The sequence below is a fragment of the Myodes glareolus genome, chromosome X (assembly GCF_982192425.1).
Source record: "Myodes glareolus chromosome X, mMyoGla1.1, whole genome shotgun sequence".
NCBI classification, from domain to species: domain Eukaryota; kingdom Metazoa; phylum Chordata; class Mammalia; order Rodentia; family Cricetidae; genus Myodes; species Myodes glareolus.
The window spans coordinates 49625968-49641563 of NC_142053.1; the positions used below are offsets into that span (position 1 = coordinate 49625968).

At 39.3% G+C, this 15596-nt stretch overlaps 1 protein-coding gene across 1 annotated transcript in view; it reads right to left on the reverse strand.

Annotated features, from left to right (window-relative positions):
• Nucleotides 1-216: 216 nt before the first annotated feature.
• Nucleotides 217-15596, reverse strand: part of LOC146889204 (uncharacterized) — a 32018-nt gene continuing 16638 nt past the window's right edge. The window contains exons 2-4 of the mRNA XM_087902544.1: nt 9611-9815; nt 6586-6706; nt 217-336 (exon numbers count right to left, since the gene is read on the reverse strand). Of these exons, the coding sequence (XP_087758670.1) occupies nt 300-336; nt 6586-6706; nt 9611-9815 (363 nt within the window). The 3' untranslated portion in view covers nt 217-299. The remainder of the gene's footprint in view (nt 337-6585; nt 6707-9610; nt 9816-15596) is intronic.

Consider the following 15596-nt stretch of genomic DNA (forward strand, 5'->3'; position numbering starts at 1 on the left):
AAGGCCAGTGGAGTCTGCAGCATAGTAAGGTTGAAGAGACACAAATCAAAGCAGCACCAGGGCGAACCATCTGTACTTATCTCTTTCCCGGCCTTAGGAAGAGCGGCTTGTAATTTGATATGCCACGACTACCAAACCAGAAAGAAGCTGTACCCCAGATCTCCAACCTCATATGTTCTTAACATGAAATGCTTTATGAAAAGGGAAGATTCTTACCCTCAGCCACGTGAACTGTGGTGCTCTGGTCCTGCGATCCGGCTGTCTTGAGTCTCACCCCAGCCGCTTTCCCAACAGAGCCTTTACTCTGCTGGACAGTCCTGCAGCTGCTTCGCCTTTCTAGGATGCAAATGGATCACAGGTAAACTGCCCACATCACTTACAAGTGGGATATGAACTGAGGCTACTCCAAAAAGGAACAGAGAAGCAAACCAATAAAGCTGGTCTTTAAAAAGTGTAAATGAATTCCCCTAACGAAACTCTTGTAGGCATGCCGTCTTGGTTACAGATAGAGACTGAAGAGACAGAAGCAGCCGGAGCTTTCTGTCTACTTTGGACCAAACCTTTTGAACTACAATTTTGAAATGTTTAGAGTCCTCACAGCCGTCTTGAATGGGGCTTTGTCATCCTTAAACAACAGCTTTTCAAATGAATTTCAACTATATACTACATGCTGTCTTAGACTTTCCTAACACAAAATAGGTTTCATGGTTTGGTTTGCTCATTTTATAAAAAACGCTTGTTTGGAGAAAAATAAGGCTATCTGGCAAGCGCCATCTTGTGTCCAGAAGCAGAACTGTCACTAGCATGTCCTTGGAGAAAGGTGGGAACTACATCTTCCCAGCCTGCAGCTTTCTCAGGCTTCTAGAATATACCAGACTGAAAATCAGAGCTTTGCTATGCATTGTACAAAAGACGGAATCCAAATGTCCTCACCCCCAAAGTTCTGGACTGTAAAATAAATTTCATGCCTATTGAAAATATGAGAAAGCTACAAAAATTATAATGTTAGAAAGATAACTCTACTAATAATTAATTATCTATATGCCTTATATATTTTACATGTACTCACGAACTCATACTATCACAAGCCAATTGTTTTTAATTTTTCATTTGATTTTGATTCTGGGTTTTGGTTCTTTCATTTGTTGTGCAGTCCAGGCTGATCTGGAAATCACTATGCAGTGCCTAGCTAACTTGGAAATGCAAGGCCATCCTCCTGCCTTAGACTCTTGAATGCTCAGATTACAGATGTAAAACACCATGCCTTGCAGCCAGTGTAGTTGTTTCAAATTCTATTTTTCCCCAACTTTGAAGCCTTTTATTGAAAGGTTTAGTTTCTGATATCATTATAAAATGATTAAATATAGATTAAAGATTATTTTAAATCCAGCCTGTTTGCTTAAGCCTATATTCCCATTATTCAATGGACCGAGGTATGAAGATCGCCACAAAGACAGCCTGAAGCCACTTAGTTCCCAGTGAGCCTGGTCTATAGAGAGTCTGTCTTCAACAACAACAACAACAACAACAACAACAACAACAAGGAGGCTATTTTAAAACAGTAAGACCACTTCTATCTCCACTACATAAAAATTCCATTAGTACTAGGCTGATCCCCTTTTTTTCTGATTTGATTATACATTTTGTTAATTGTATTGTTTCTCCTTAAATAACTTAAAACGCTGCTTGTCATTCTAAACTTACTTTTTTTTCACTATTTCTACTTTGCAGCCAGCTTCTCAAATCACCAAAGCTTCATACTTTTATTTGCCAGCTATGTACAACGGTCCATAGCACTGAAGCAGCATGCTGTACAGGACCCAGTCCCCTAGCTCACGTTTGAACTGAGATACTGCTGAGAAAATAATGCTTCTTGCTCATTGCTGCTGTACCTGTGGCCTGACAGGAGCCCTCCCAAGCAGGATGCACGCAGGGCTGTAGTGTACACAACTTGATTCCTTGCTTGACTGGGTCCAGAAAGAAAGAAAAAAAAAACCTCTCTCAGCCAAAGAAATGGATTCTGAGAGCACTTATCTCTGTGTGTACTTGTGTGTGTTCACGCGCGTGTATGTTTGAAGTGAAATAGGTATGCTGTCTCAGCATCATTTTGCTTGTCTAATTATAAAAATTATCAGGGAATAAAGCAATTCTGAAAATACTGAAAGCATTTCTTTTTTTTTTTTTTTTAAATAGATTACGTCTCACCTCGCCACCAACCAAGTATACCCAAAACACTCAGAGACGCAATGAGTCTAGTTTCTCGCCCCCGCCCGCAGTCAGGAAAACGCGCATTTTGTTTTACAAGTGATATCACTCAACAGCGTATCTAAATCTTGTTCCAAGCCCATGCACCTTTCTGTGTCATTCATTTTATGACTGCGTTTTCTGACAGTAATTTTTTTGGCAGAATGCAAATGTTTAAAACAAAATCTTATTAAAAAAACAAAAACAAAACTGTACCAGAGACAAAAACATAGAATGCCACATAAGAAAATGAACGTGAACGGCATGCTTCACTGAAGTCTTAATTTAGAAGCTGCAATCCGATCACCTCTCCCCACACTACGGACTTTCAAATTATCCGAAAACCCCAAATTCCAGAGAATTAATTTCACCCGAGTAACGACAAATCTATCCAAACATCGTTCCATCCCCACCTCTTCCCAGGCACTAATTTCTATTTTCTTTTCCCACCTTTCCCCCCAAAGCGCGAAGAAATTGCCAGAAAATAACGGGCTTTAAGACAGCCATTACCTCCTGGCTCCCTGTCTGCTGCCACCGCCGGGAGAAGTGCAGCCCCTCCCCCAGGACAGGCGCCACAGCGCGCGAGCTTCCCACAGCTTCCCACAAGCTGGCAGAGGCTCCTCCCCTTCTCCTGAGGGGGCTGCAGGGGAGCGAGCGCCCCTCTGGGATGGACGAAAGCCTCCAACTCAAACCCAGACTTGTTTCTGTCTGGGGAAAAAAAATTAAAAAAAAAGAAACCTCCAAAGCAGAATGGCAACATGTGTCCCTTGGTTTGCATTCAAAGCACCAGGGTGGATGCCACCCCTCCTCAGAAAATGCAGAAGTACCTTTATCATATATTAAAGACCTAGACCATATCTTTTTGCTTCATACATAGTTGTTTTTTCTTTTTCTTTCTTCTCCCTTTTTTTTTTTTTTTTGCCTCTCCAACAATATTATTTCTGCAAACTCTATTAAGGTCCAGCTGCTCAAAATGTATAAAAAAGGGTCTTGCCAGGTCCTCATTTGTGACTGGGGATGAATTAATAATACCTTATTTGGGGGGAGAATTAAACTTTTGCAAGATTAATGTTCCTGGTCCTGAGATATGGGCCTTCCCCCACTTGCATCTGTGTTCTCTGTCCAACCCCGTGTGTATGTGTGTGTGTGTGTGTGTGTGTGTGTTTAAATCAGGTCTTCTTATTCATCCTTCAGAAACTTTCGCACATTTTAGTCACTTCTAAATATGAAACATGAATTAAAATTCTTTAAAGAAATGTGTGTGTCTAAGACTGAAGTTAGCGAGGAAAGCCTTGTAGTAAAACATACCATAAGCTAAGGCGGAAAACTCAACAAACTTGGCACGATTGTTTCAATGCGAAAACATCTCTAAAGTAGCTCTTAGGCAGCTGTGGGGCCTTCCATCTGGAAATCAAGCACTGAGGAAACTGAGACAGGAAGCTTGGGAGGGGTGGCTGAAGGGAGGCAGAGTGAGAACCTATCTCAAAAACTAATAACCCCCCCCATAAAAACAATACAATGTCAAGAGCAGCCTAAAGTAGCTCTTACATATTAATTAGAAACAAACAGCAAAATAAAAATAAATGGACAAAGGACAGGAGGACATGAATAGTTCATGAAATTCTAAGGGAACACTCTGCTTCCTTTTAAGTAGCCTCATGCAGCACAAATCTGAGTGTCTCGGTTCTCAAACCTGTTTGGCAGTATTTACTTGAATTTGGTGCTGGGTCGTAAGGCCCACTTGACTTCAGTGTTCTGCAACTTACCATTGGACTAAAGCCTACACTTTAACCCCTCCGCACAACTGTTGTATACCAATTTATTCAACGGAGAAAGGCAAATCATCTTTATTGGAGCTCCTTAACACCCAAATATTCAAAATGGAAAGCAGAGCACCACATGAAAGATAACCACTGACTTTAATAATCAAAATAATGCGAAAGTAAGGAGCACTAGACTTTGCTTTTCTCTTTTAGGCCAGTTGGACTGAAACACAGCAAGGAAACTATTAGATAAACAGTCGGCAAGATTACAAGGATACAGAAACGCACGCCTGCTGCAAACCCAGGTAAGGGACAAGAAAAAAACGGCCAAAGTAAGACTGTCTGACTCCTTCCTCCCTAGTGACTTCTCCCCAGTGCATCCATTGCCTCAGGGCTTAGATCCCTGTGTTTGCTAGTCTGCAGGTTGAGGTCATTTACTCTGACTGTAACTGAGGAAGTCAGGGGTGTTGCTGTCATGCTCAGTAATCCCTATACTTCTCCATGTACTCTCCCTCTTACAGATTGCTGCACTATATCTCTGTGCTGCCCATAATCTGCACGGTGGCATCTCCTCGGCCTTAGTCTTTCTCTGCTGCTGAAGCCTAGTGGTCAGTTCCCTTCCAGCTTCGCCTGCTCTGGTAATGGCGTGGCCGAATGTCGTGATCTCATGCAGCCAAGTGTTCATTTCTCTCCACTTTATTAATGATTAGCCATCCTTTGTTCCTGTGCTCTGCATTTAACAGCCAGATCCAGATGGGAAAGCTGTGTTGCTGTCTTCCTTTGTTACGCTTCTATTTTTTAATTCCAAAACATCCAAGAAGTTAAGACTAAAATTTAGAATTTTCTTTTTCTTTAACCCTGACTTGTTGCTTCCTTGGGGGAGCTGTAGTTTACAGGCTGCCTGTGGATAACAATTCTGAGCTTTATATCTCTTAAGATAATGTTATGATAAGTTTAAAACCCCCCCAAAAATGTAAAATGTTGAACAACCCCATTAATTAACACAGTGAACAGGTAACATGAATCTCTTACTCATTTTAACAACCAAGAATAAAGAAACTGAGCTTGGACTATTAGCAAAGCTCTTCCTGCAATAACAAATTGGTAGGGACAAAAAAGGCTTGCAATCGAAACTCTACAAAAAGAAGAGTTCTTCCAGGGATCCTAAGCAGAAGGGTCGGGCAAGTTCAAAATGATTCTGTACCTAGCCTGAAAAGAGCATCCAAGGCTTGTTGGTGAGGTGTGGGTCTCTGTGGGTAGGATCCAATGTCAGAATTTACAGTGCTGTAGTAAAGGCATTATGGTTATAGTTTTCAAATAGGAAGTCAGACACTTCTGAGTTTGAAATCTTTATTACCTTTGTGGAAACAGTTTCCAATTCTTCACCCAAATTTAGGTTGTCATCTCCACATCCCAGACAGCCCATTAAATGAAGATTAATGCATCACACAAATCTCTAATGTTAACCTAGGTTGTTCAATATCCAATAGTAACTACATTTCATGATGTGATAATAAAAAATTGCAGACCCCTGCAGTGTTTTCCAAGAAGACTTATGCTAGGTGAAAAAGACACTAAATGGTTCTTACCTCCCGGTAGCTTCTTTTTAATCCCCTGAAAATTCACGGGGTAGCTTGAAAAAAAAATATTTTCAATGAGTGATAACTCGGTTAAATTAAAACATGGCCCCAAAGAAAGGGGGCTAGATAAAAAGTTTACTTTGCCAAGTGCAAAGGTAGATGGACAATGAAGAGGGCAGACAAGGTACAGGTCAGGAAAACAAACAGAAGCAGGCAGAAGGCAGGGTGGACAAAACCAGAGACGTACTAAGATAACACAAACAGGATACCTTATCTTTATTTTTTTTCTGTTGTAAAAGAAGAAAGAAATATACGTAGGAGGGTCTTTGGCAGTGTGAGGGATATTATTTGTGTTCCCAAATGACTGGATACTTTTAGGCTTCTCTGGTTGTTCTAGGGAATGCTGGGTTTTAATGTTTTCTGAGCTGCAACTGCTGCCCTGTTTACCCAAGATAACTGAAGAAAATCTCATGGACAAAGGACAGAGGGCTCAACTTCAACAGCACAGCATAAACTTTGGAGTCAGAGATTTGAGACAGTTGCTGGAGGAGAGGTGAATGGGTTGAACGGGTATGAATACTATGCAAGAAAGCACACAAATTTCCTTCTAAGGAAAGCCTTGTGGCCTTGAAGGTTTCTTAAGCCTTGAAGGTTTCTTAAGCAAGTCTTAAGAAACCTTAATAACTGCGCTATGTGATGACAACCTAGAGACGTTCTCAAGGACTTGGAAGTCCGCTTCACAGCTCTGGATGGCCACTAGCATGGCTTCTATTTAAAACAAGAAGGACTTTCACAAAACTGTGACCTTTAATTCCATTTCTTCTGGATTCAGAACAGGGATTATATATAATCTGTACCTGCAAATTTCCAACTGAAAGCAGCTTTACTACAAAGGGGAGGTTTACATTTAAGACGCCACAGACGCAAAATACAGTAACCTCTGTGACCCCCAAATGTCTCTAAGCAGAAGAAGCTTGTTGAAATCAGAAGAGCCTTACTTGCTCACATGGACTGTGGCAGTCTGGCACTGTGATCCAGCTGTTTTGATGGCCACTTCAGCCGCAGTAGTCTCACAGGATGACTTGCCCACGTCACCTGCAAGTCTGATATCAACTGAGGCTGGGCAAAAGGACGATAGAAAATCAAATCAATAAAATGAAAAACAAATGTGGAGAAACTGCCTAGCCAGACTCCAGCTGTTCCGAGGCACAAACATGAGGAGAAATCACATCCCCGATAACCGCATGACACCCTGATTTTCCCTCTTTCTCAGATAGGTCAAAGTCATTTTTAGGACAGCTCTTGTGTTTCATGCTGAAATCATCTCCATTCAGAAAGTTAAGAGGTTGAGACATAAAAGAAGGGACCCAATCATTTCCTTGTGTGCTCTCCGGGCCAAGTTCTGGCAAACCACCTTGGTTTTTTGTTTGTTTGCCTGCTTGTTTGTTCTTTGGTACTCTGTTGATGAATCCGCATAGCACTCACTGTCTTTGTGTGGAGTTTTCCAGTTTTATACAACAGGCATATTCAGTCACACCCTATGTGAATGCTCCCAACCTGCTAAAGCAAAATATAATTTATTGTGTGTCTACTTTATAAAAATGATTGCCTGGAAAACATTTAGTAAACCTGGTAAGTGCCATCTTTTGACCAAAAGCAGAACTGCAATCAGTTGCGGGGGGGGGGGGGCGCGGGGGGGGGGGAACAAGGACCCTGTAGAGTAGCTTTCTCAAGTTTCCAGAATTGCTTGCCCAGTCTCTCTCTCTCTCTCTCTCTCTCTCTCTCTCTCTCTCTCTCTCTCTCTCCCCTCTGTGTGTTATGAAAACAAAACAAACAAAAAAACGGGATAATAAACCATCATTTTAGGGTTTGGACGATAAAATATGTAATGTTAATTTTCTATTCAGGTTTGGATTCTAAATACAATAGTGATCAAAATATGATAGTTTTCTTCATATATTAATGTACATTTATGTATAATATATGTAATATATAAAGTACACTTATGTACTTATAATTTGAATGTTTTTGAAATTATACTGTTTATCCCTTCAATAATAAATTTGTTATTTTTCCATATCAATAGTTTTCACATTATTATTTTGTGAACCATTTTAAAGATTTTTCCATATCTCTAAATTTGAAATTTTCTTCTAATAAATAGAACTCAAATATGCTATTTTTTAAAACTGAAGAGACGTAATACCTAAGTTGAAATAAGTTTTTTCTCTCCAACTTTACCTACATTCCCATTTTCAAATTGCCATTTACGTATTCATTTTTCTCTTCCATTCATTCTATTAATGTACAGCATTCATTTTTGTAAAAGAGTTGATATTATATTATGCAGAAGTTTCTGGGAGTTGCTTAATTTTAGAATGCACCTTAAACCTATTCTCTTAGCATGGCATTTAGTGTTATTTTATTCTTTAATTTCTTTCATTAATCGAGTGTGTGTGCGTGAGGGGGTGGGGAGCGGCTGCCTGCGTCCGCATGCCCTGGCTTGCATGTGGAGACCAGAGGAATTCCAGATAGCCGGTTCTCTCCATCCACCTTTCCCCGGGTTCTGGAGATGGAAAGCAGACATACAGCCTTGCGCAGCAAGCACGTTTCTCAGCGTCCTGCCAGCCCGTAGCTACGTCATTCTTTTCACAACTAAGTAGTATTCAACGATACGATTTTGCTTGCCCGCACATTATCTCCCACATAGGGCTCTTCAATATGTGTTGGAACATTTTCTACATTCTTTCTCAAGGCTATATAAATATCTTCTGTTTGAACCAGTCTGGACTGTAGCTTGACTATCTGAATTTTAAGCAAACATAAGGAATTGGGTAAGCAGCCTTCTCAGAGCTGCAGCTTAAGACAATGGAACTGTGTGGGCATCTGCTCAAGCACCTGTAACAAAACAATTTCTTCTCTTTTCAGCTCCGCCTTTATTCCTGAGTGTAAAAGTTCATAAAGTCTAAACCAAAAACCACACATCTTCAGTATGCGCCGCCTGAGCTGTTTACAACTTTGATTTTATTATTCCACCCCATGTACACTTGAATGCGCTTCTTGAAATTACATTTATTCAATCTTCATACATAGTTCCCAAGTAGCTTTTCCCCTCTGACTTTAAATTCTCATCTCAGTTCATTTATGCTGATGTAGGTACTGCATGCTCAGGGAACATGGAAATACATTGAACATTCCCTTCAATGGCCTTTAATATGAGACATCCTTTATTATCAGATACGTTGTTGATTCTGTTTAGGATAATGATACTTTTACTGCTTTATGATCTCTCAGCTTTTGACTTTGAGAAAAGGCTTAGTGTAGCCTGGCCTAAGTATTGGACACTGGCTTTTAACTCCTGATCATTGCGTCCCTCCTCCCAAGCACTGGGTTTCCAGGTTCTTCGCACCCCCATGCCAGTCTCTCACTCTTACCTTCTTTAAATTTTAATACCTTTCGGGACTCATCCCCTTCATATGTAAGCAGATGTAGAAAAAGATCATCTTTGTGTTTATTAGCAAGTATTTAAAATTTGCTTTAAAAACAACAACAACAACACGGAATTGACAACTAAATTTCCAGCTCACTGAGGCACCAAAATCTCAAATTATACTTTGCTGTATACTATTATAAAAATGTCACCAGAACATCTGTGGGTAATGTAACTGACACACAGAAGGTAAAATGAAAGCCAGCATCCTGAACACTTTAAATGTTCATTGATGATATCAAAATTCTTTTTCAAAATAAGAAAGATTAATTTGCTAAGATTTTTCTAAACATTTACCATAGCTACCACTGCTTTGGGGCTGAAATACCAAATGATCCATTCAAAAGTTATTGTTTGCAACCTCCTGGAGAATTATTTTCTACAGGTGTAATCTGATCCCCACAGTTCTCCCGGTGGACTTTTCAAAACCCTGGCATACAAAGCTCAGTTATCATTTCTCTCCTAGAAACGACTGGCACAAAGCGACACTCCTTTTCCGTGACTTTAAACCGGCAGCCGCGACTTTTTCTCACCTTTAACACTCAAATATTCTTCAGATCTCGGGAAACAACAACTTTGCAGACAGCCAAGGCCATGGCCCGAATGCTCAGCCTCTGCCAACCACCACCTTAGGCACTCCGCAGTTTCTCCCCCGCAAGCAGCCAGCGAGTGGTGGGCCCAAGCCTCCGAAGCCAGCAGAAGAGCAGCTCCTCCCTCAGACTCCAGGGGTTTCCCCGCCTACCCCTCGGCCCAAGGATACTCCGCCCCCAACCGTGATGGAGGGGTGGAAAAAAAACCTCAAGCCCTGAGAGAAAAGTACACAAGTAAAAACCAATGCACAGCTCAAGAGAAGAAAATCTTCTTTTAAAGAACTTTGAAGTGTTGGGGCCAGGGACATATCTTTGCTTTCCATTCAAACACAGGAGATGAGTGACCCCTGAAGGGAGAGAAAAGGGGAAGAGGCAGCTGTTATTTTCATAGAATAACAATAATGACCCAGTCCTCACTGGGTTTCTGCTTGTTTCTTTTTGTGCTTTGTTTTGGATTTTTTTTTTCTTTTTGGTGTCCATCTCTTGTACTTGCTTCTCTTCACCTTCTTCGTCTTTTTTCCATCCTCCCTTTCTCTCCCCTTATTTTTCTCTTGTAAGAGCATACAACTCTCGATGCTGCACAAACCCATCTTAAATGCATCATCTCCCTGCCTCAGTCGCGCCAATGTGGTTACTGAAACCATGAGGAGAGTGTAGTGTATGAAAAAATTATTTTCAATAAAATACATAAAACTAATAAGACTTCCTGAGATATGGTAGTATATATTTTGTAATCAATCCTTTCATTAGAGAAGCCCACCATGGCTGTGCAGTGAAACGCTTTCAAAAGAGCAAACAAGAAGCCAAATTCAACAATCACCCAGAAATGGAGATGTGCTTTCCAATGCAAATCATCAGATGAACAAAAATACTACTAAACTTGTCTTTACATTTCCTTAAGAAAAAAGTTCACAGCGGAGTAGAATAGGTGGCCTGGGAGATACCCAGACAATTCCCAACATTCTCCCTCCCTCCTGATGATTAAGCCCTGTGAAGAAAATGTCCACAATTCAGCTCTGTCGCCATTTTCTAGTCTGAAGAGACAAGTCGTTAGACTGATGGACACTTCTGCTTTACCATGAGTTGCATTTGTCCTATGTCACTGTCCCACAGCAAAGAAGATTCTGCAGTTTCCCTTCCCCTCTGCTCCTTCCCTTCAGTCTTTGATCCCACTTACTGATATCACAATTCATCGATTGGACTTTCATGTACCTACTAAGCTATCTTAAGGTATGTACTAATTAGAAACCAATAGAAATATCTAGAGCGCCAGGGAAATGGCCCGGGGGTAAATTTGCTTGTGACACAAGAGCTACAACTTGAATTTAACCCTAGAAGCCACGTAAAGGCAGAAAGAGAGAACTGACTTCACAAAGTTGTCTTCTGACCCTACTACACATAGGGCTGTGACACACACACACACACACACACACACACACACACACACACACACAATCATATGGGTAAAATATTTTCAATTCACTTTTAACATTTATTGTGTGTGTGTGTGTGTGTGTGTGTGTGTGTGTGTGTGTGTGTGTGTGTGTATCCTTTTCATGGCTCACATGAGGACAACTTTCTACAGGGAGTCAGTTTTCTTCTCCTGCTGTGTAATCTAGAAACTGAGCACAGGTCATTAGGCTTCAGCAGGAACCCACTGGACCACTCTGGGCTCCCGTCTGATTTATAATCTTGAAAAGATTTTAGTCTTCTACCATTGCAAATAATGTTAACCATGGATTTTCCATAGATGCCCTTCATCACAAGAGAAGCCATCTCAGTTCTCGGATTTGTTTTCTAAGCAAGCACATTTACCAGATAACTTGCCAACCACAAATTCCATTTTGTGTATGGTAAGACACTTAAGATCCTCTACCATAGTAAGCTTCAAATATTCATTATGCCACAGTAAGTATACTGTCCATTAAGTCACTAGAGTCTATTAATCTTATAAATGAAAATGTGCACTGTTGACTGAAGCACAACTAATAAAAACTCAGAGATAGATACTGGGGTTCAACCTGCAGGTCAGAAAAGTAAAACAGCCAACCACTCTCTCTTATCTCTACCTCAGTCCAAAATGGAGATTCTCCCTCTAGGAATCTCAGAATGAGACTGTGACTAAGAGCTGTCTCCTCCCATTTTATAATCCTTTCTAGGACTGGGACTAAGGGCGTGCACCATTACCGCTTGGTTTCTATGGCAAACTAGTATGGCTACTGGGATTACAAATGTCTGTCATTTCTGCCTGGTCTGTAAGACTGGCCGGTGTGGCTGTTTTACTTTTCTGATCCCCATGCAAGCTTTATTTATTAAATAATTTTTAAAAACTAAGCAAACAAAAAATATGACAAAATATATAATACTGTAAATACGAATATGGGTAAGGAAAAAAATGTCAGGTTCATACGTAAGTTGTGACCAACATTTCTGAAAATGTTTGGACATCACTGTCAAAAACAAAGCATCAGAGAGACAAACCAAAAACAGTTAAAGCTTTCAGAAGAAAACAGACATTTGTACATGATCGTGGGGAAATGACTTCCGCTAAAGCTTGTGGGGCTCAAGAGAGAACATAAGCCGATTCCATGGAGCATAGGAAGTAAACGTTCTGTGTTCATTTTCTTTGAATTTTATTTGTTTTATAAAGTTCAATTTACAAGTGTTTAAAAACATATGATAAAATATTACTACTATATTTATAAAATTATATATTTGACAGAAGTCAAATTATTTGAGGATGAGTGTCAAAATTCTTTAGATTGGTGTCAAGTAAATGTATGGAAACATAGGCCTTAGAGTCCACATAGTCTTCTTAATTGTCTTCTCCTAGATTTGCAAGGTTTGGGATTTGTCATTACAAAAAGAACAACCTCAGTTTCCTATATACTGGGCTCACTGATCAGAAAGGCTGACAAATTCAAGTATTCAAGGTAAGAATAAATCAAACCACAACATTCCAAGTCTTGGCAAAAAATTGTTCCTTAAAAATTTCAAACACTACAAGAAGGTATATAGCCATAAAGTCAGTCATTCTATGTGTACTTTAATATTATAAGGCCCAGGTTTTAGCCTTGATTTTGTTTTTCTTTATTACCAGTCTAAATTTAATTCCTGAGGTCTTCAAGTAAATTTAAGACTTTGAATAAAAAGTGAGAATTTTTGTATCTAGGAAATTCCAAACAGTGTAAAAACCGATAAAAACACAGCATCAAACTTATCAAGTTTCATAAAAAGCAATCTTATCTACATTCTTATTAACAGCACTTCTTTTTAGAAGCTTAAGTTAAAACAGTAAGATCAATATTGTGTATGAATCATTTTTTAATATATTAAGTGATTAACAATAATTTAAAATTTATATTTAGGGGCTAGAGTGGTGGTTCAGCAGTTAAGTACACCTGTTGTTCCTCCAGAGTACCTGGATTCAGTTCACAGCACCCACATGGTGGCTCATCTGTAACTCCAATCACATGAGATCTGATGCTCTCTTCTGGCCTCCACAGGTACTAGACATACCTGTAATGTACAGACATACATGCAGGCAAAACACCCATACCTATAAAAATTAGTTAATTAAAAAGTTATCCATAAACTATTCTTTAATATGTATTTAAGTGTATCTATGGTTGCATGTGTCTGTATGTTTCAATACACACATACAATGTATTAATGTATTATGTATTTCAAAAACAATAGGATAGAGGAGGTAAAAATAAAGTGAAAAATAATCTTAAAATATATAATTTATTCTCATAATGAGAATAAATTTATTGTTTATTTTTCTATTCCCATCATAGTAGTGAAATATTTGACATCCTATATGTGCTTAAGTCTTCAATGTGCTTTGCAGGGTATGGTGGTGAATACCTTTAATCTCAACACTCTGGAGGCAGAGGCCGGCTGATTTCTGTGAGTTCAAGGCCAGACTTGTCTATAAAGCAGCCAAGGCTGTTAGGCAGAGAAACCCTGTCTCAAAAAAAATAGGAAAGAAAAGAATAATTTTTTTCAGTGTACCAAATTTAATTTATGTCCTTTAATTCTGACTCATGTAAATAGATTCTTCATTTGACAAAAAGATAAATTTTATTTGTTTTTGTGCTTGATTTTGTTCTTGTGCCCTGTTTATTTTAAGTATCATATTGTCATTGCAGTTCATGGCTAGAACTGTTTCTTGCTCCCATATAATTACTAACTAGGAGCTACACTGTTTAGCTTTCTGGGTCAGGCACGTTCAAGGTGATATGACCATAGATAACTGTTCTGTTCTCTATGGTATCTATGTTCCAATTTTATTTGAGCAGCCGTCTTTCCCTAACAGTCTCTTTTATTTTCTTCTTCTGAATTTGACTTTAAATTTAGAATAATAAAACTGTCAAGGTGTTTCTTACATTAAAATCATCTTTATCAGTTTCCAGATGGCTAGAAATTAATATAAAAGTCTCTTTCTCACCTTATAAAAAGAAAGATGAAAGATATACTTCAGCATGCTTTGTGTCTTCCATATTTATAATTAGATTCAAAGTATTAAAAAGCTACTATCTGTATTTTTATACATTGGAGAAAAATATCCTATCAAGAGGAGTAAATTAGTCTACCCTAAATTAATTTGTATAGCTAAAGGGTTATTGGTATACATATGCTTCAGTGATAGATAAAGACATTTTCTAATTCATGTACACAGAAAGGTACCATAATGTTTTACAAATATATATGATTCCAATTCAAGGAAATATTATTCTTTGATTGGTAATTATAATCATGATTATACTTTATGATAATATTAAAAATTCTTAGTGATTTGTTAGCTGAATCCATAAAACATTCTGATGTTTAATTATGACAATTATTGCCTAGTTCTTCAGTAAAAGGTCATGACTAGGCCCATATGTTTATGCCTTATATCCAGCATGAAAGGCAATTCTCCATTTTCATATACTTAATCACTTTAATAAGTTAATCTGTGCCTGTCTTGCATCTATCTATGTAGTTTTGGGGTACCTGTCACAATCTGCAGGACAAGGGCTGGGGTTACTGAAAAAGACATTAAAAAGTCTTAGAGCCACAATAAAACATATTAAACAAAGTATCTGTGATTCAGATTTTCCCAGACTTTTGCAAAGGAATCAGTTGTTACATTCAAGATAAATGGAACAAGAATTAGTTACTTGAGACTAAGGGAGAGTCAAATGAAAGGAATGATAAAAATGTAATTCTGATTGGTCATCCTGGGATGTTTTGCATTTTGTACTTGGTATCTCTATTCTGACGTTCCTATACAAGTTTTTTTTTTTCTATTTCACCAGCTTTTATTTTCTTTTTTTTAAAGTAAATTTTATTAAATTATAAAAGTTTCCATTTCCGCCCCCCCCTCCCAACACCCTCCCACTCCCCCCACTCCCCCTCCTCCTCCCTCTTCGTCCCCCAGGGCAGTCAGGGTTTCCTGCCCTGTGGGAAGTTCCAGTTCCTTCCCCCTCCCTCCAGGTCCAGGAAGGTGAGTGTCCAAACAGACTGGATCCCCAAAATCCAGTATATGTAGAGGAAACAGGTCCCAGTGTCATAGTCAATGGCTTTTCAGAAAGACTTCGGGCCAGCCACAGTCAGAGAATCCGGCCAAATTCCGAGAATCTGGTTAGATCACGTCCTCGTTCAGTCCCAGTCCAACTGGCCTTGGTAAACTCTCATCAGATCCGTTCCCTTGTATCAGTGGGTGATAGCATCCCTCGCAGTACTGATTTCGTTTTTCATGTTCTTCCTCCTTCTGCTCCTCATTTGGACCTCTGGGGGCTCAGTCCGGTGCTCCAATGTGGGTCTCCGACTGTATCGCCGTCCTTCGCCAGATGAAGGATCTATGGTGATAAGCAAAATATACATCAGTATGGTCATGGGCCATGGCCGATTCAGGCACCCTCTCCTCTGTCCAGAGAGC